This window comes from Pezoporus occidentalis, unplaced genomic scaffold (assembly GCF_034315485.1).
Source record: "Pezoporus occidentalis ecotype Australia unplaced genomic scaffold, CSIRO_AGI_Poc_V1 ctg53, whole genome shotgun sequence".
Lineage (NCBI taxonomy): Eukaryota > Metazoa > Chordata > Aves > Psittaciformes > Psittacidae > Pezoporus > Pezoporus occidentalis.
The window spans coordinates 5201766-5222794 of record NW_026915866.1 but is presented as its reverse complement, the minus strand read 5'-3'; the positions used below and the strand labels follow the sequence as shown (position 1 = coordinate 5222794).

Sequence of the window (21029 nt, the reverse complement as noted above, 5' to 3'; positions counted from 1 at the left end):
ACAGCTCTGGGTTATCACTAGGAAACTTGGGCTTTGCAAGTGTATTTTGCTCTCTGCACTATTTCTTAACATTCCTTTGCCTTTTCTCCGCTACCGCTGGTGACACCTGCTCCCTGCAGGCATATTTGTGATATCTGTTCTAGTAGATCTGAATGCCTTTTGGGTAAAATGGAATATCAGTGGGTTTGGTGATGACTCTGAACTCATACTGCACGTCTCAGATGGGCTGTATACCACTTACAAGGTTTCAGACTTGCTTATTAGTTCATCTCTTCCTCTGTTCTTCAATTTTCTCTGTGCAGACGGTAAATAATGCTCACACATGGTGCTTACAAGAGCTACTGTTCATTTTTGTGTGCAGCTAAACATACAAACATAAACAACTGCTAAACGCAGCAGTGACCACATTTTGGCAGTGGCTGAAATGAAACTTCTGCATACGGTCTGCAAGGATCCGTCAGAGTGGAGGGTGCTCAGCAAATGTGGTCTGTAATTTGCTGCCTGAGCCTGCATTTTGACAAATGGGTGGTATTTGTAAAAACAAAACACATTTTGTGATTTGGAAAAAAAAAAAGCCACAAAACCCAAACCAAACCCTGCCATTCTTTGCTTGCACAATCTTTTTACTTTTACATACCTGAATATGCTGGTTTGCCTTTTTCAGCTCATTTAATGTATCCATTTTTCTGTTCCAACATCAGGCCACCCATAGAAGACAGCCAGACCCTGCTGACACCGGTGGTGAGCTGTGGCCCACCAGGAGCCCTGCTAACCCGGCCTGTCATTTTAACCATGCACCATTGTGCAGAACCGAATACGGAGGACTGGCAAATCCAGCTGAAGCACCAGGCTGCCCAGGGGCCGTGGGAGGTAAGGCTCAGGAGCTCCAGCTTGTGTACTGACTGCACACAGGGCTCTCTGCTAGTCCTTCAGCTGCTGTATTTTGAGTTTTCTGTGTGAGATGCACAGCTGCTACAAGCAGGCAGCAGTGCCCTTCAACACCAGGTGTCAAAGCTGCCTGCTGCCCACTCCCCAGGCAGAGCTGCTTTCTTGGGGCAGTTTGGTGCCTCCTATTTCTAGCTATTTTCCATCAAATAGCCTTCACTGTAAGATTTTGGCACTTGGGCTTTTGGTTGTGGCAGGATGTAGTGCCAAAGTCTTGGGGACACAAGGAAAAGGCAAAATAAAAAGCAGTGGCTGAAAGAATTTCTTACTTAACCCTAGAAATAAGAAAATGTTTTTTACAAAACAGTTTTCATTCTCCTGGTTCATAGTCTGTTTTCAAGAAAGTGAAAATAATGCTGCAAATGATCTCGTGCTTCAGCACCAAGACTTAATCCAGCTTAATAAAACTCACAGACTTTATCTTACTTTTCTTTTTCCCTCCTAAGACATTGGTGGAGCATCACTTTCATTCAGTTGATGCAGCCAGGATCCAACTCTGCACCATGTGACCTCAGGAAAGTTGCACAAGTGTTGCTGCGCAGTGCAGTCTTGGTGGGAGCCTGGGGTGCTTCCTTGCCAGTACTGCAGCAGGAAGATGTCCTGGGGCACGGTGGCAGAAGGGCCTTCCACTATAACTGAAGCATAAAGTGATGCTTTCAGCAAGGCTGTGCTGTCCTGGCAAAGCCCTCCTCTCCAGTCCTGTGCTCCTGGGTACCTGCTGCCACCAGTTTGCTCTCACATAATTAATTTGGCAAGGGCACTTTCTCCTACGGGTGGGTTTAATAAGGTCAGGGAGGCTTTTGAGGGCAGTTGGGCTGACAGCAGCAAGAGCTCTGTGCCCAGCGTTGCCTTAAACCAGCTTTTTCATTAGTCCCTCTGCCTGTGTCACCAGCTCTTCTTCACGCTGGGAAGGAACATGCAGCGAACGCAGGTCTGTCTTGCCAGCTAATCTGCACCCCACCAGCCTGACTCTTGGCACCACACATATGTTCCTTGTTCGTGTCTGTGTGCTACTGGCACCTCTTCATTTTCTCTCCATCCTCCTCCTGCCCTTGACAGAGCGGTTGCTCTGCCAGCCGTGCACACACTCTGGTGCCAGCACAGCCTCCGCAGTGTCTACAGGGTCTCTGGTCACCACATGGTGATCTTTTTCCTTTGCTCTGTTCTGGAGCAGCTCCTCCAAGCTGAGCCCCACACATACGCACACATGTGCATACACACATGCATATGCATGCACACCCCTGCAGCATAGCTCAAGGCCAGCACCTTATCCCACAGCCGGTTGCTGGTGTGGCCATAGAGGGTGCAATCAACACTGCAGCACCTTGCCCTCCAGAAGGATTGTGCCGCTCTGACAAACATGGCACATTTTCTTTCCCTGAGGCCAGGGTGCCCGAGCTTAACACCAAATTTCAGTTGAGCCCATTCTGCTCAACAGCCAGATGTGCACCTTGTGCTGCAGACCTGCAGGCAGCAGGGATGGAACAGATGAGTTGCACTGAGTATCATGTGGCACATGGTGGCTTTGCAAGAGGTGGCCATCATCCGTTGCTGCCTTTTCACTTCTGCTCTCTCTCAAAGCCATTGAAAACACCTGTGTTGTGTGCAGGATATTACACTCAGGGTTGAATGGAGAAATTAACAAGGGAGCTGTTGTCCTCCTCAATGTGGGGAGATTGTCTGCATTTGGGCTGTATGTATTTTTTTCCTTCATCCTGCAGTCTCCCCATGGAGGATTAATCTGACAAAGCAGCAGGTGATATTTCAGGTAGTTGTGGCACTTGGCCATCGCAGAGGTCACTTCCCTTCCTTGAGTTTTTATAACTCCTTATTATCATGCTTAGAAAGGGAAGGGTGGTTGTTTATTTGCATTGTGACCACTGATTCAACTGATGTTAAATCATGGTCACCAAATGATTAGTTCTGCAATATCTTTTTCAATAAAGTATTTGTGATATTTTCATTGTTTGCCTAACAGTGCTCAGAGCTTTAAAAGCTGCTGCAGGGCCCAGAGGAAAGAGTCACAAGTCTTAAGGGAGTGAGGACAGGAAGAGTTTCTACCACCATCATCACCACCAGCACCCCAGAGAAATCATTCCCTCTCTGTGCCTATGTGGAAGAAAAGCCAGAATCAGGAATTGTAAATCTTTATTAATCTAAGGTGTAAACGGCAAGGACTTGCCATTGAAAGCAATACACCTTTCAATCCTGGATGATGCATCAGGTGCAAACAGCAATTTATGCATCATCCAGGCTTGAAAGGGGTATTGCTGACTAAAAGGAGAATAGCTCTGAGGGGTCAGGAGCTCTAACTTGGTCTCTTTCTCCCTTAGGATGTGGTGGTGGTCGGGGAGGAAAACTTTACAACTCCTTGCTATATTCAGCTGGACCCAGAGGCCTGCCATATCCTGACAGAAACCCTCAGCACATATGCCTTGGTGGGACAGTCAATCACCAAAGCAGCAGCTAAACGTCTCAAACTGGCCATCTTTGGACCACTGTCCTGCTCTTCGCTGGAGTACAGCGTCCGGGTCTACTGCCTCGATGACACGCAGGATGCCCTTAAGGTAGTTGTTGCTCTCTCACTTGCCTTCCCTCTCCCTCTCCAGCAGGACTGCAGTCACAGTGGTAACTGGACCCTCTGCTCCCTGCATTCCTGCCCATTGGTTTGTTTTTCTGATTAGAAAAAGAGCTTGACACCAAGCTGCTGTTACACAATTTAACCCTCACATACTATAAAGTCTCCTTTACATAGGGATCTCACACTATTTTCTGCCTACCAGTCTTTTTTCCTTTGTTTACCTGTATCATATCCTGAATCCGAAGATTTTTGCATTATTAAAAGGCCATAAGACACACAAGGCTTCATTCGTTATTCATGTATTTTTAATGCTAAGTGCCAGCTCCCCAGAGATGGGGAAACATTTAAATGCTTCTTTGTAAATAGTTGATAAAAGAAGCTTCTGGGCTGTTAATCACTGCCTGCTTTTATACTGCTTTATTGCACCTCTTCGCATGCAGCTTTTTGTGTTCGTAATTCGCAACTGAAATAAACCAAAGCTGTTGCTGTTTCGAGCTATACAACCTTACTCTCACTGAATAATTCTGGCATGCACACACACACTTACTACATACAGATGAGCAGATAGATAACCATACTTGCTATTTCTCTTTATAAATACCTGTATTTATAGATTATATCTATAATAGATGCACTCATGAAATATGTAGCTCCAACTGCACATGTAACAGAGGAAGGTATTAAAAGGTGGGTTTTTTTTCTTTAGTCATAACCAGTGCAACTTCCCAAGTGCCTCTTCGTAGCAAAATGAGTTCAAAGCCTGCCTCGAAGCAGAGTCATCCTGGTGCTGTATGTTTTTGTTTCCTCAGCTGTACATGGGAATTACTGGGATTTAAATCCACTGGCTGGGAAATGTTTGTGGTTTTTGGAGCAGTGACTTTCCATCACTGCAAATGGCATACTCTGTTTTCCTCCCCAGTACTATCTGATATAGAGGCGTGCCTGCCTAGGCTGTTGGGGGGATACTCTTCTGCTATATATATAAGGGTAGAAGAAGTCATATAGTGACTTTAGTGTAGTCTTGTCTCTACAGGGCCTTAGAGCTTGGCCTCTGTCAATACGTTGGTGGTATCAGGCTTTTAGAAACAATTATTTTCTCTTGTCTAATTTCCCTTTTGTTTTTCCTCTTTAAAAAAAGTGAAAAGGATCTTTCATAGCAACCAAGCTTCAAGGGTCCTAATGGTTTTATGCCTGTACTGCATAATACAATTTTCCACGGGTTCATCAAGGCCTGAGGTAATAATAAACAAGTCAGAGGGGCCTTGGACAGACAGCTAATGCAGTCAGATCTGGGGGAATCCAATTAGGTGCTACTCAGGAGCTGTTGGTTTGTTTCTAATTGACTGTGGAGGGAGTTGCAAGGTAAAGTTAATCCAATTCAGTGCAATAGCAGAAGGGATAAGGAGAGATGCAGGGAAACACAGAGGGACCATCTTTCACCTGAGAAGCTGCAGCCAGCATTTGGGAGGGGAGCAGGCGATTCTTCAGTTTTCTGCTGCAGGTAGACCCCAAAGTGAGCTTGTAATTTGGTAAGGAAAGGTGAGCAAAGTGAGGCAGCTGTCCTCCCACCCATACGTAATGCTTTTTTACAGCAAAGTATGCCCATTTTAATCTTCTTGGTTTTTTGGCATGTCTTCCCTAAGACTTGAAGGCCATCCATGAGGTGTAAGATTCAGCTAGCTGGTGATTTACAGGAGGACAAGCATACCTCCTTGCTAGCCTCAAACTCTTATGAATGTTTCAGTTGCACTTCTCTGAAAATGAAAGGTCTTGGGAAGGAGAAGGTTTAAGAAAAATTACCCTACTAAGCTAAGTGTAGATGAAAGAGCTGAGCACTTATCAGTGGGTGTAAATTAGTGTGTACAAACCAGTGCAACAGTGTTGTGTAGACTCAAACTATGACTATTTAGAAAGAAAGTTTGGGTGTTTGTGGCAGCCTTTCACAACAGCTGGCACCGCAGCAGCCCTAGCCATGCTGGGATGAGGTCCTTGGCACTGCTATGTTGCCACAGGGAAGGCATTCACCAGGCAGCTACCTCTAGCTGTGCAGAACAAGGAATGCAGATGGGATTGGACTAGCAGGTCCTGAGGTTAAAAATAATTTGGACAGGGAGGGAAAGTTGTAGACAGCAAGTGAGGCACCAGGTGCAGTATCTTGGTGTCTTGGGGCTGGCTGCTCCAGGCAAGAAGAGGGAAGAGCAGTGTGAAATGTTACCATGATGGGATGTCTGAGGTTTGGAAGAGCCTTTGTAGGGGATTATGTGTTTATTTTAATAGGCAACTAAACGCATTCTGTTATTATTTACAACTTGGAATGAGTGTGCCATATGCTGAATGTATCCTAACAGCCACTAAAGGAAGACAAGCATTTGCTGTATAAGGCACAGTGCTGTATTTATCCAGCAGGCTTTTCCCTCTCATCATGCAGCGCAAGTGCTTGCTGCTGAACTGACAGCACCCACAGTACATACAGTAGGGAAGTGTAATGACTTTGTCATCAATAAGGGCTCGGTTATTGTGGGAATGGCTTGGCAGGGTTCCTGAGGCTGTGAAGCAGAGTGAGTTCAGTGCTGATCATGTGTGTGTCATCCTCTGCCCTACAGGGTCCTGAGCCACCTGGATGGGATGCTCACAAAAATGCTTTTGGGGGAAGGTTGAGGGTAGCTGTGACTTTGAGCGCTGGCCTCTTTCTTTTAAGACTGAGTTTTGCATTTCAAGGGGGATGCCCAAGCTAGTCTGCTGAGAAAAAAAAAACAAACAAAACTAAAAAACCCTAATAATATGGTAACTGTTAAGAAATCTAGCTGCTTTATTCTGTTTATTCATGTATGGCTTTGAGATTGAGGTATGCCACCCATGCGTGGCAGTGTGGTGAGTGCTGAGCGGCTGGGCACATAGAAATGGTGCCTCTGACACCAGGAACAAATGATTTCAGGCTATAGCAGGGTGGAGTGCCCCAACCTGCTTCATGCTGCACAATAAGTGTCCTCAACAAACACACCAAAAAAGGCACAAGAGGCATGTGATCTTCTCTTGGTTATTTAATGAGTATTTTTCTCTCTAATGAAGAAAGGCAACAGCTTAGACTGAACACCATTGCTTGCTTGTGCCACATTAATGAAGAAGCCCTTTCCAAATACAGGTAGTATCTGCCCTGGTGATGCTGATGTTGGAGCAATGCCTTACACAGCTTCTTCTCCTAGGAAGGGTGTTAAGAGTGTAAGTCCCAGCTCACAGGAGTGGTGAGAGATGATGGGAAGGGTGGTCAGAGGCACCACAGCCCTGGGCAAGCAACATGCAGCTCAGGTTTTGGCTGAGGAGGGTACAGAGGCACCAGCCAGCCGGATAAACACTGCTCTAAATAAAATGCTGTATAGCTAGGGCCAGCCCGCAGGTTTGAAGGGTTGTGGAAATCATGGCTCCAAATTAATTCTGAATTAATTAGCTGAATGGCATGGGAGAAGTACTGGCTGCTCAGCATTCTCCAGTTGGAGCATGTAGAGGGGCTACAGTGACCAAGGGTGGTTCCTGAAAGTGGGATATTGAAACTAGGCCCCCAAATCTGGTGGGTGGGATGATGCAACATCACTCTGCAATGTTTTTCCTCACAGCAGAGCAGCACCCAGAGCTGGCATTGCATGGGCAGAAGCAGTTTGGCCCCTGTGCCCTGTGTGCCTGAGAGGTGGCATCTGCAATTAGCTCATGCAGTGATGTGAGTCTTCTGGCCCTTCCAGGGAGGTAATTTGGACATAATGAAGATCTATAGTAATCAGATAATTACTATCGATTGCTCTTTAGACATCTTGACAGGTAATTAGGGAGCACTGGAAAGAAGCTGGAACTGATTCATTGGCATAACCTTAATCTAAAAGGTTTTCTGATTTTGTCTCTTTTCCTCTAATGGTTGATAAACAAACATCATTTTAGCTTCAGGATCTGCCAGGTGCTGGGTTGGACCATTTTTTGTGTGCTAACTAGATCCTGAATGTGATCAAGAGTAGTCTACTTTATATTGGGCTAAAACGAAGGCTCCTTAGTTGGCCTGGTGTAGCATCCTGGTTTTGAGTGCCCGCATACTTGAGCATGCTTATTCTGTGCGCGATTGGCTTTGGCCACGTGAGACTGGTTGGTTAGCTTTTACAATTAAATATGACTGAGAATGGCTGTGTTAGTTTCTAATGGGACTCACACAGGTGCCTTTGCACTTGTTTCTTCCACGTGGACTACAATTATCCTGTAGGTAACAGTCCACTGTGGTCTCATTAGTTACAGGCATGTATTTATTTTTAGCTGCAGAAAAAGACCAGGCTCTTGGCTTACTGGCTTTTAATTAAAAGAACAGTATTTCATAACTGTGAACCTATGTATTCCTATGTACAAAATGCTCCATCACAGTGTCTTGCATTGTTTTGACACCATCCTGCTTGACAATTGAGTCTGAGCATAAGCATCTGTTACCTCCTCTATCACTCTGTCATAGAGCAGTTTTCCAGGAGGCCACAAGCTGAAGGACCAACAGTATGTGTGGGCCCCTTATCAACAAGACCTACACAAATAAAAGCTTCCAAAACCAAAACAGTAATGTTACCATAACATGTCCAATTTGGTGATCAATGAAGACTAATATATTTCTGTATTGAAATTATACTTAGACCCACTAATGCAGTTCATGGGGAAACAGAATCCTGTGCAATGCCTGTGCATTATTTGTTTCTGTATTACACAAGTTACAACATCTGTAGCAGTTGATCTCAAGGGATCAAAAGATTCAAAATCAGAAGTGTTCTGTCTTGATGACACCTGATCACCTTCTTCCTTTTATCACAATACTGCAGGAGGTCCTCCAGCTTGAGCAGCAGATGGGCGGGCAGCTTTTGGAGGAGCCCAAAACTTTGTATTTTAAGGGAAGCACCCACAACCTCCGCCTGTCCATTCACGACATTGCCCACTCTCTCTGGAAGAGCAAACTGCCAGCTAAATACCAGGTGAGCATCACAAACCATTCACACTGGATACTAGCAATGGGGCTTAAAGAAATAGAGTGGCACAAAGGGGTGTTTAAAAAACACCAGATGCCAGGTTACAGTCCTGTGGACTTTTTTTAACCTGGACTATTTTCAGTGACAGTATCATGGAGCCCACAGTCTCTAGTCCTGTTGCATCCCCACTCTGGTCCCACACCACCCCCTGACTATACTTTTTTTGCTTTCATCTTTCAGGAAATTCCCTTTTACCACATCTGGAGTGGATGCCAGAGGAACCTGCACTGCACCTTCACACTGGAAAGGTTCAGCCTGAATACCCTGGAGCTGGTGTGCAAACTCTGTGTCCGGCAGGTCGAAGGAGAAGGGCAGATCTTCCAGCTCAACTGCTCTGTCTCAGAGGTAAATTACACTGATGCATTTATCTGATTGCAGGAACATGGGAGGACTAAGGAAGTATATCCTTTCCCACTGCTACCTCTTTAGTGCTTCCCTTTTTCCTCCTGACTGCTGGGATGGATATAAGGGATGGATTATGTTGTTGCTTTTTTATCTTCTGTTGCATTTTCCCTTAGTTTCTCTAATCTGGAAGGGAGCATCCTCCCTTCAAGGGAGGGAGGACGGCAGCTATGATCTCCATGCTACTGCCACCTTTCTGTGTTTATGAGAAGGAGCTCTTTGCCTACCGTTCCCTGATGCATCTTGCAAAGCACCACATGGCCCTCTTTCCTGGCAGGCTACAAGACCATCATGCCTGACATTTCCTTGAAGGGGGCGAAAGAATAGAAAAATGTCATTACCATATGCTTGCATGAGCCACTCCCCTCTCATCCCACATAGTAACAGCTGTGCAATAGGGAGTATCAGATGGTCTAGTTGCAATAGACTTTTCTACTCATATTTTGCTACTGCTACATATCCTGACAGTTATCTTTGACACTTTTTCTTTTGATGGCTGACATTCTCTAGTAGGAAAACGTAAGTTTGGGAACATTTTTGCCAATGCTATGTAGCATCTAGAGAACCTTCATTTCTTGGGGCAGTCAAGCTTAGGGCTGAGACCAAGCAACATGTTCAGGTGTGACGTGGCACTGACTTCAGTTAATGTGCTGGTGGGTTTTATGCCTTAGCTTCCCTTAGCAGCTGTGAAAGCAGGCTCTTGGGCAGCAATTGCTGCTGGCTGACTTGGGGAAGGGCCGGGAGACCACTGATGAAAGTTACTTGTACTGTAGGGCCCTGATAGTGTACAATATTACCCATAACATCTGCTTGGTTAGTGGGTATAAGGTTGCAGATTCAGCTGGGGACTACACAGCATTAAAGACAGATGGTAAAACAAAGTATCATAAACAATTATTGTAATAAGTGCTGCATTGAAGTAATCTCTAATTTAACCTCGCAGAGAAAAGAACTGAGAGTAACTTTAATGAAATGCAAGTGTACACTATAATCATCTTCAGCTGGTTGTGTGTAATAGGGCCTGGTAATAGATTCAGAGGGAACTGGATAATATTCTTGTCTTGTGCTGTGATCCCATCCATCAGGATTGAATAGAGGGAGTGAATAATATCACTGTTATCAAGGCTGCCTCCTGCAAAATTGCTCCTTGTGGTTGACATCTTGTGATGTTCCTGAGCCCCAACAAGGGGCAGGAGGACCTTGGGCTGCTAAGGGCTGGCATATAGGGCTGTGTAAACTAGAAAAAAACTCTAAAATTCAGACAATTTGATGACAAATTCAGTACAAAGTGTAATAACAGCAATCTGGAAACTGTTGTGTATGCCTGTAGAAGTGTGAAAAAGGCACCAGATCAGACATCAGGAAACCTTAGCTGTGCTTCCTCACATTTTCTTCTGTGGGTAGGCTGTGGTGTCCAGCTAGTGGTTAGGCATTGCAGGACCATACTGGCACCTTTCTTCATTGCTGAATCTACCTCTTTGCCTCTGTCACCCTATGGTAAACATACAGTAACACAGTTACTAGTTTCCTGCATCCTCCCTTTATGGGCTTTCTCTTTTGTCCCCTTTAAAGGATGTAAAACTTCTGCAGATTCAACTGTCTTATTCTGGCTTTATACAGTGTCTTCCACTGGGACTTCAAAATTACAAATGCAGTGAGTGCCAAAACACGCATATTTGCAAGGCAAGAGGAAGACTGCATTAGATCTCTCCCACCACTTGTTTTTGAAATCCCCTTTTTATCTCATGCTGTCAGTATTCACCCAAAAGGGTGAATCGCCACAGGGCATCACCACAAATACCTGGGCTCTTTCTGCAGCAATCCTGATGCACCTGGGGCAGCAGGCCACCTCGAGAACCAGGGCAGTGCTGCTTCAATGTGTTACTTGCATCCCTTGGCCTAAAATAAGAAGGGAAGGTTGTCGATCTGTGATGCTATCAGTCACCACCCTACAGCCACTTCTGACCTAGCAGCATGGGTGAGCCCACAGGCAGCAGTGCTGGCATACAAGTCATTTTGCCAGCTCCTGGGCCACCCCCATTGCCAGGCAGTTAGAGAACAGTAGCTCATTGACTGAAGCGGTGGGTTTGGGGTGGCTGGTCTGCGATGCAGGCCCTTGGCACCCAAGTAGGGATATAGTATTCAGCACTGCTTTGGACATTGTTAACTGAGGACATTACAGCATGGCATAAACCTTCCATAAACGTCATTTCTTGGGAAAAAAAAAAAAAAAGGAAAAAAGATGTACTTAAAAAGGGGAAGAGGATTAATTGGTGTGTATAAAAGAGTATGAGCACACACATTCCAGTTATCTATCTCCAGCACAGAGTTAGAGCCATGTAAAAATGAGGGATCAGCTTGTGCCTGGGGCAGTATTAACTGACTGTCTCTGGCTTGCCCAGCATCAGAGGCTTCCGGGAGACTGGGTGCTCCCAGACAGATGTCAGTGGTGTGAGCCCATTACTGGGTCAGTGTGGAGTAGGGGGCTTGGGGACTTCCAGGAAGGTGCCTTTGCCAGCCAAGCCAGGAGAGCCCAGTCCTGCCCCAGTAGTAGCAATTTGCTCTAAAATGTGTCAAAGTACTGATCTTTCGTTATTTCCAGTAAGTGATTAATTAAGCTGGACTAAATTTTGTCCAGCCATAGTAATCTTCACCCTCAAAACAAAAAAGGAGAAAAAAAAATCTGCTGTCTGCTCAAAGTTGGTTATAATTCTTTCTCCTTTTCAGCTGACTAACATAAATGCTAATACAAGTGAAAGAACTGAGGCTCTGAGGGTATAATCTATAGTGATCTCTTCACTCAGTAGCAAAACTGTTGTTGATTTTTGTCTTTCTTTCCAATGTCAGGAACCTACTGGCATCGATTATCCTCCCATGGACTCAGCAAGCACCATCACCACCATAGTAGGGCCCAGCGCTTTCAGCATCCCCCTCCCAATCAGGCAGAAGCTGTGCAGCAGCCTGGATGCTCCCCAGACGAGGGGCCATGACTGGCGGATGCTGGCCCACAAGCTGAAACTGGACAGGTGAGTGGGGCTGTCTATGTGGATCGGGTGGTGAAGCCCCCAGGGAGGGATGTGCAATCCAGTCCTTGTGAAAATCCTGCTGAGGTGAGTGAAAGCAGGAGTACAGGATGACAGCACATGAGGTGAGGACCTTGACAGCACTGGCAACAGGGATGCGTTGAAATCATCATCATATAGTTAGGGTTGGAAAGGACCTTAAGATCATCTAGTTCCAACTCCCCTGCCATGGGCAGGGATGTCTCACACTAGACCATGGTGCCCAAAGCTCTGTCCAGCCTGGCCTTGAACACTGCCATACGAACTCAGATATCCTTCATGCACCTGGAAAAACATATTTCCTTTTGGCTTGTTGCAGGTACCTAAATTATTTTGCTACAAAATCAAGTCCCACTGGGGTGATACTGGATCTCTGGGAAGCCCAGAATTTCCCTGATGGCAACCTGAGCATGCTGGCAGCGGTTCTTGAAGAAATGGGAAGACACGAAACCGTTGTTTCTTTGGCAGCAGAAGGAAATTACTGATGCAGCCTTGGCGTGGACAGGAAGGACAGACGCAGGGAGCGGTAATGCCCTGTTATTGCAAACGAGAATTGAAATGAAAACCCAGACCAATGAGTTACACAAGAAGCACTGCAGAGAAGAAAGCAAGCAAGCAAACAAACAGAAAAAAAACCAGCCCTGACCTTCACACATGCTCTCCTTGTACATTATCACAGGATCTAAAAGAAATCATGTGAAGTTGTACCTTGAAAATATAAATCAACTAATGTTCCTCTCGGCTTGGCTGTACGCTGCTTGGTACAGGATTTTACAGTTTCCTAGGAAACGCTTTTTATTGCTATCCAGATGTATGGATAAACTTTCTTAACAATCTCAGTTTCTATGGATGTTGTTTACATCAAATTCTGGACAGGGGTAAGGAGACTGTCCATGGCTCTTTATATTTTTTGTTTAAAGCCATTCTAGACAAGGCTATGGACAGTTGGTTGTGGCTATTTCAGCTTATTGGTTTCTGGTGAATTCAGATTTTGGCTACAATTCTGCACATTAATTGTCTCACAATGATCCTCCTGTCACTGTTCTGTTTCCTAGACCTACTTGTAAAAAAATAGCAAACCAGAAAACCAGAGTTAAAAGGTGCATCTAGAAAGCAGGTACTCTGGGTGCTAAGCAGGAACACACGTAAAGTCCTATTCCTTCCCTGAGGCAGTCTCACTGAGGCTGAGTGGAGAATAATAGCTATAGGACAGCAGGGAACGTAAGGTTTGGAGTCAGTTTTCATTTCGCAACATAACAACACCTTTTTGCACCCCTGTGCAATATGAGGGGGTTTGATATGCAATGCAGAGTGGTTAGCAGGGGGGAAAGAAACCCAGAAAAGAAAGAAAAAAGAGAAGTTGCTATGATAATTATTTACTAATTAGTATCTAGTACAAGGATTATAATTATTATTATTAATATTATTATTGTTACCATTATTACTTTATTTCTAATTTTGTCAGCAGCAGAATGAACCATTCCAGTTTTTATGGCACCTGTTGTCCCCTTCCTGAACATCTTGCAAGACATCTGTCTTTCCCTTCTCCAGCCACCATTTTCTTCCTCCGAAGTCCTCTACTAGCCTACACTGGTTGCTCACATCATGTTAGCATTTCTGTGCTTCATGCCCGTTGCAAAGGTGGTATAAACTGGTGACACTCTGCTATAGTCACTGATCTGCACCCATAGAGGATACAACCCAGCACCCCTCCCTGTGATGTTTAGCACCACTTTGGTGCCTCCAGGTTGCTCTAAGAAGCAATCCTGTCCCAAGGTGGCTGTGAACCAGTGACAGCCTCCCAATCCAAATACACTTAGACCACTGGATCAGGGACACAGGTGTAAGCACATGGAGGCACTGACGCTGATTTGTGCATTCAGTGTGGGTCTCCATATGTCTTGCTTTGCTTTGAAGCGATCTGAGAGCCAGCAGCTCCCACAGAGCTGCAGATACTCACTGTACAGAAACACACCAGATCCCATAATGTTTATGGTGGTCCAGGCTAACTGGGAGTCCTCTGCTGGGTCTTTTCTGGGTGAGATGCAGCCATGTCCCTCTTGTCCACCACAAGCAGCTGAAGTGGGAACTTGGCAAAGGGAGCCAAATTTGCCTGTTCAGTTGTCACTGCACATGTATTTTGTTTTCTGCTCAGTGAAAAGACTGGTTCTTTGGTACATGACAGTGCGTAGGACTGCAGTAGTTTTACTGCCAGGTTGTCTGTCCTCTCCTGGTGCAAAAAGGCTTTCTTCCCCAGCCTGTCATTTCCAGGTTTCCAGCCAGGCCCTGTGCATATTGTGCACATGTGCATGTGGTCCCACTCTGTGTGCTTCCCAAGACTGGAGATGGCTTGTTTTCTTTCATGGTTTTGGTTTTGTTTTTCCCCAAGGCTTTCCAGATTGCGCCTTTAAAGGTAACTTTGAAAATGTCATCGGTCAAAATGAAAGGAAAATTCCATCTGCCCTTTCTCCCATTTGACATTTCACAGGCTTAGGACCTTTTAATTTCACAGCTCCCTGACACCAGCGGGGTTTTGATTGACCATTGGGCAGCAATCATAAAGCTCTCCCTTCCCTCTAAAAGGTAATCCAGCAGATTGCAAACCAGCATCTCAGTCCGGAGGACATACATTTTAACTTTCAACATATGTCTGCATTTTGCCTGTGTAAGCCCACCTTCTTTTAATGTGGAGATGCCATGGGCATCCTTTCAACAACAATCATCTTTTTCACCTTAGGCATCTGATGCAGCCCATTGCAATGCTAATGGAAATCTGTGGCATTTAACAAAAATCTTGCATTCAGCTTCAGGAAGCCTTGGGGCTTCCAGCTCTGCCCTTTTCTTACATTTCTGACTTACCTTGGAGCTCTAAAACAACCCTTAAAAGATAGATCTCAGCTTTTCTCCCTCCTGTGGCATCTTCAGGTGTAACCACGGTTGTATTTAGTTTGTACTTCTTTACCCTTCCCATGCATCCTTCCCGTGTGGCTCTTTTTCCAAGGTAGATGCATGAGCCAAACTGTCCTTCTGTCCCTTATCCTCTCCAGCTCAGTCTTTGTTAGCTGATGCCCAAGCTCGCTGGTACTCCCAGCTCTCAGTTTTTGCTTGGTGGGCAGTGTGTGAAGCCTTCTCATTGGGGCCTTGCTGGAAAGTGTCTCATAGTTACCGCTATCAGTTGATGATCTTTTTGCCAGCTCTCTGACCCACTCCCCATGCCTCATCCAAGAAAAAACAGACGAGCAACAGCCTTAAAGTATTCTGGAGTATTTTCCTTTTGCAGTGTCACTGTAAAGGGGATTTACTGAGAGGAAAAGACATGCTCTGATTATGAGGAGCATTCATGGACGTGGATGGAGATCAAAAACATCACTGCTGGCAGCAGTGTTACTGCTGGGAAATGCAGCTGCTCTTCTTCCATCCCAAGTGTTCAGAAACCTTCCCTTCCCTTCCCTACTTAGGTGCTGAACGGTTTCTCCAGCTTTTCCTCCATCAGCCTTTATAGGGTCCCAGCACAGCACTGTGCCAGCTGCCTCAGCCCTGACAGGGAGCAGAGGCTGCCAGGGGTGGGCAAGCTTCCACCACAGAGTCACCACCACACGTTGTCCCAGCAGCTCCACACTTTTGCTTTGCCACTGCTGCTAACAGCAGCTCCCACCTCACCTGATGCTCCCTCTGCATTTATTTTGCTCAGGGTTTTCTAATTCCCTTTTTTTTCCCTGGCAGGGTATGTGCCTGGGGAGATGGCTCTGGCATAGGCTGGTGGCATGCATCCCTCAGCATCCCCATCCTGCTGCCCCAAGGAGGGAGGGTGGGAAGCAAAGATGCAAGGGCAGCCAGATCAGGTCTTTCCGATTACTTTTGGTGGGAGAAAAACCATTGCGTGGACACAGTGCCATCTCGTGGGGCTGTGCTCCAGCTCCAGCATGCCACAGTAAGCAACATCGCTTGGGGAAAGGTTTTCTCCCATGTGGTGGCTCTTTAACAGGGCAAATAAGTCTGGCAGACAGAACCAATTCTTACAGCTTATTGTAACATTTTATGTCAGGGAAGCACATCTGCTTTAAAAGAAAAAAAATGGCTGCAAGCTTCTTATCCTCCATTTATTACTTTTTTTTTAATGGTTATCTTCTTAGTTGTCCACCTTCAGCTATGTATTGTAGCAGTGTTGCTGCTCTTCACACCATCTCTTCATTACATGTTGGTTGCTAGCGCTATAAATAATATATATATTATATAAATATATATAACATATCTACTGACTTCAAGGAAAACCTTTTCTTTCCAAGTAAGAAACAGTGTTGGAAGCAGTCCTTTACACCTGACTTTTTCTTCAGTTCCTCTTGTGTTGTGTTCTTGTAAAGGTGGCTGTCTGTGTATAGGGTAAGTTTGGGGTTTGGCTGGGATTTTTGAGAGTTTTCTGATCACAGCTGATCCACTATATCTATCTCACTAAACAGTGCAAGACCTAAGTGCTGCTTTACTGAATCTCAGAAGTTTTGAGGCAGTGAGGGTCTCTTCAGTCAGGATTCGTTCCATGGGAGACCAAGAATCTTTTTTTTTTCCCTGTACTGCTGGCAGAAATGCAGACAGTCATGAGACATACTGGAGTCTGGGATGCCCATGGAGCAAAACATCTCTGTTCCTTGGGTTTCTCACTCTTTCTGTTGCTTACATATAGAATAAATGTGTTTACATGCTGTAAGCCCCTCATTGTGGACAGTGTCCTAATGTCTTCTATTGCTACCTACAGTAGTTTCTTCTTGCTTCTCCTTCTTGTTTCGGGGTGTGGGGGTATGGGGAAAGGGCGGGGTGGAGGGGATGTCCTTAGGCCATTGAATGCTCTAGCCAAGTAGTTAGTTACCAGAGCTCTGAGGTTACTTCTAAACAAGATTATACTGGTGAGGTGTTCTTGTTTGTTTCTCTTTTAATCTCATGTCCAGGGCACTTTGTAAACTATCTTAATGAGTGTTCAGAAGTCTTTTCAGGTATTACTCTGTCCACGAAGTAACTGTTTGCAGGCTGGCTTACTTAATGGCAGGCAGTGCAAAGATGTGACTAGTTTGTGAATGGAAACCAAACTTTTGGCCCTTCTCCCACAGGGATTCCAATGAGGTTTGACTTTGGGGTCATCACCACAGTCCATTCCTAGCTTGTATATGAGTAGCTTAAGTTCATAAAATGAGCTGCACTGCAGAATTTTAAATGCTGAAGCATGTATCATCTCAGACATCCTTTGATGTGGGAATTTAACAGAAATGTGGTGTGTGTGTGTGTATACATGCATACAGAGACGAAAACAAAGGACACCTACCACAGGATGCTTTTAACTCTGATGTTAGTTGTGGGCATCCTCTTATGACCAATTTCTGCTTGTGAAGGTGAAGGTCAAAATTCAGTGCTGTATCATCACTGCAAGGTCAAATAAGCAGTACTGCAAGAGCCAACAGAATAAAACCTGGCAAGGCACTAGAACTGGACTTGAACCAAAGCCACAGAAATAAACTCTCAAGTTTGATAGGTCAAGCTCCTCAATTGAAATAGCCGCATTTAGTTTATTTACTTACTTGTCCTTTAAGCTTGACACCTGCTCCCTGAAATCTGAAAATCCCTTTATCTGAAAATCCTTTGATAAGCTCTGCCTGCACAAAAAAGCAGCAATAATCCAGAGTTCCCACAAGACTCTATCACCAAATAGGTATTTCACATTTTCTGTGATGTTGGTTAAATGTATTTAATAGTGGCTCAGTCTCCTTGACTGCTTACAAAGAGATTAATTGCTATGTTTGCTGTACCCTGGGCCTGGCCTTTTCTCCCAAAGCATCCCATGCTGTGGCATGCGAGTAACTTCTGGATGCCTGTGAAGAAGTGGGATGTAATCAGGCAGGGCCATCCCTCAGTGGTGAGGTGGGTCTCTGAGTACTGGCACTCTGGCCTCCAGCTGCCAGTTGCAGCTGGTGGGACAATAGCCCTAGATGAGAAAAGCTTGTGTGGCCCAAAGATCCTCTTCGGCTGCTGCCAGCTGGCTCTTGCTATGGATTGCAAGTAAATTTGGGAGCTCAAACAACATGAATAGAAAGCAAAATCAGTCTGGAAAGTAAACAAAACTAGGCAGAATACGCAGCAAAACACTCATCTCCCATACATCTTGTAAGGCACCTTGCAAATACACCCCTGAGCCATGAGCCAATAACCTACCTTGAAACAGGATGCGTGACACAGCCAAGACAGAGAAGTTATGGCATTACCGTTTTGGCACATCTGTGTGGTAGACTTTTTTGCTAACACATTTTTTGTCTGTAAATGTTGAATAATAATAATAATAATAAAAATGTAAGATGGTACCTTTGGTACCTTTCCAAAGCAAAGAAGGAGGGCCTATAGGAAATGAAATGTCTGTGCAGCCTGGGCCAAGAAGGAGGGTGTATTGCATTTCTCCCTCTGCTTCCCATGTCTCAGCTATACCAGGGTTCATGGGATTTGTTTTCTTTGCTATTCAGATCTGGAGAACTGTTTTGATTTCGATTTCCCTGTTGCTGTATCTTCTATGCAATTCCTTTTCTAACAACTGACTTACTACCAGAGAAGTGCTAGCCATTGCATTATTTGTATTGCTGTATAGTGGAGGTGTGGTTTACTAGTTCTGAGTGTGCCTCTTACCCTCCCCCCCCCCCTTTTTCTCTTTCCCTCTGTTTGTAAATGCCTGCATTTATTCTGTCAGCCTGACATGTACAAAGTGTAAGAAAGAATTTTTAAACAGGTAATAAATTATATTTATAAGCAACTGAAAAAAAAAATACACCACTGCCTTGTGTTCAATTGTTTAGTTCCTGGAAGCTGTGGAGGAAAGAGAAGCCTTTTATTTAAGTTCTTTAAAACTCTGCTCAAAAGATTCTTTGCAAGAGGGCAGGCATGGGTGGCCCTGCGGCACCAGCTCATGTGGCTGTCCCCTTGCAGCTATGGGAATGGAACTGGGTCTGGCAGGACTGGCAGCTAACTGAGCCAATACCTGATGCTCTGAGACCAGATGGAATACTGGGCTTAATCAAATACGCTGAGTATGGCACAGAGCTACAGCCAAGCACCAGTGGCAGGTTTACTCTATGCAAAAGCCACTGCACCTTTGGCAACATGAAGGGAGAACTATTCATTTTTTTCAGATGTCACTGTTATCATCTTCTCTATAACAAGAAGAGGTAGATTATATATGAAGAGGACTTGGGGCTTTGACATGAAGAGAAAAGCTGTATCCCAGGGGACACATGGCATCATAACTTCTTCAATGGTAACTTTGGCCACCATAATGCCACTGTTAAAGAGAGCTGAGCTGCAGGCAGGACTAGTTTCTGCAAAATTAAGATGCTCACTTTGGACACAAGTCACTGCTTTTAGATTCCCGGTGTCTGGCTGCCTTTCTCTTTGCATACTTAGCTTTCACAGGAGACAAGCTCTTTCTGTCCTTCACACTATTTTCACCCTGTCTACATGTATTGCCAAACTACATGTATTGACAAAAGTTTTCCTTTTGTTTCTGATAGCCCCGTGGGTTGCGTTAGCTATAGCCTGCAGCCTTGTACTGGCCAAGCCATTCCCTCCTATCATGGAATCAGAATGGTTTGGATTGGAAGGAACCTTAAAAATCATCTAGTTCCTGCCTTCCACTCACTAGACCAGGTTGCTCAAACCCCCATCATGGCCTTGAACATTTCCAGGGATGAGGCATCCATAGTTTCTCTGGGCAATGTGTGCCAGTGCCTCACCACAGTAGCTTCTTCCCTATATCTAACTTAAACCTACCCTCTTTCTTTCAGTTTGAAGCCATTCCCCCTTGTCCTGTCACTACATGCCCTTGTAAAAAGCCCCTCTTCAGCTTCCTTGCAGGCCCCCTTTAGGCACTGGAAGCTGCTCTAAGGTCTCTCCAGAGCCTTCTCTTTTGCAGGCTGAAAAAGCCCAGGTCTCTCAGCCCGTCTTCACAGAGAGGTACTCCAGCCCTCTGATCATTTTCATGGTCCTCATCCGGACTTGCTGTCTTCAAGGACTTTTCCTTCATGTACCTCACCTCTAGCTGTTTTGAGACTCCTGGAACTGTCTGCTCTGAAGGTGGGACTGCAGCTCTCCTTCCTAAGCAGGGAAAGGTACTGTTTGGCATGCTTCACAGGGAAGCAGAGCTCTGGCTTTGGCACAGGACAGTAAGTAGCATGACTCTGCCGAACTTATATGGAAGCAAAACAATCCTAATGTCGCCTGCAACTGCAGAAAATACAGGTAGCTGAGCCCAAGGCTAAATTTTAGTCTTGCACCTAGCAAGGTGGAGAGGGAAGAAAACAAGAAGAGAGCCTAAGACTGCCCCAGAAAGCCCTATCTAGAAAGTTAGCGGGAAAAGCTAGCAGGATAGGAGAAACAGAGGGCAGCTACAGAAACACCTATCTCAGCAGCATGCTAGAGAAGGGGCAGCCCAGACGGGCTGTGTTGGAGCACCACATCACCTTCAGCACTGTGCAGCCAAGGAGGGGCAGAAGCAGCCCAAAACTACAGGATACAGGGACATGTCAGGGATAATGTGCAACAAGCATGGGACTTTCCCATGTAGATGTGGCCTGGCCGAGAGACTGTGGAAATGCTGCAGAAGAATAACTGCAAAGCTCTGCTGATGATGACAGGTGGCCTGGGGCAAAGCAGGAGGGCTGCAGGGTCTGTATTAGCACTAGGATGATGCTCAAGGGAAGAATGCTGTTTACACATTTACTCTGGATGTAACTGGTAAGGTGATTACATGTTAGGAAACACTGAGCTGCAACACAGCAGTGCAGAATGAGAGGAGAGCTCAGGCTGTACATACAAATACACACAAATATCTCCCTATATGTCAAGATGCATATGCTCCAACATCTCTCAGTATTAAGCAGCACCACATTTCAGCTGAGACAATGTATGTAGGCTGCAACTTTTTTCCCCCTGAAGCACATGGCTAGAAAATACAGCTTCGTGCACACATAACCTCTT

At 45.3% G+C, this 21029-nt stretch overlaps 1 protein-coding gene across 2 annotated transcripts in view; it reads left to right on the top strand.

The window, feature by feature from the left end:
- UNC5C (unc-5 netrin receptor C) overlaps positions 1–12764 on the top strand; it is a 251154-nt gene extending 238390 nt beyond the window's left edge. For both annotated transcript variants that reach the window (XM_062637631.1, XM_062637632.1), the window contains 6 exons: positions 702–870; positions 3279–3512; positions 8362–8511; positions 8746–8910; positions 11815–11993; positions 12349–12764. In XM_062637631.1, the coding sequence (XP_062493615.1) occupies positions 702–870; positions 3279–3512; positions 8362–8511; positions 8746–8910; positions 11815–11993; positions 12349–12514 (1063 nt within the window). In that variant the 3' untranslated portion in view covers positions 12515–12764. The remainder of the gene's footprint in view (positions 1–701; positions 871–3278; positions 3513–8361; positions 8512–8745; positions 8911–11814; positions 11994–12348) is intronic.
- Positions 12765–21029: the final 8265 nt, after the last annotated feature.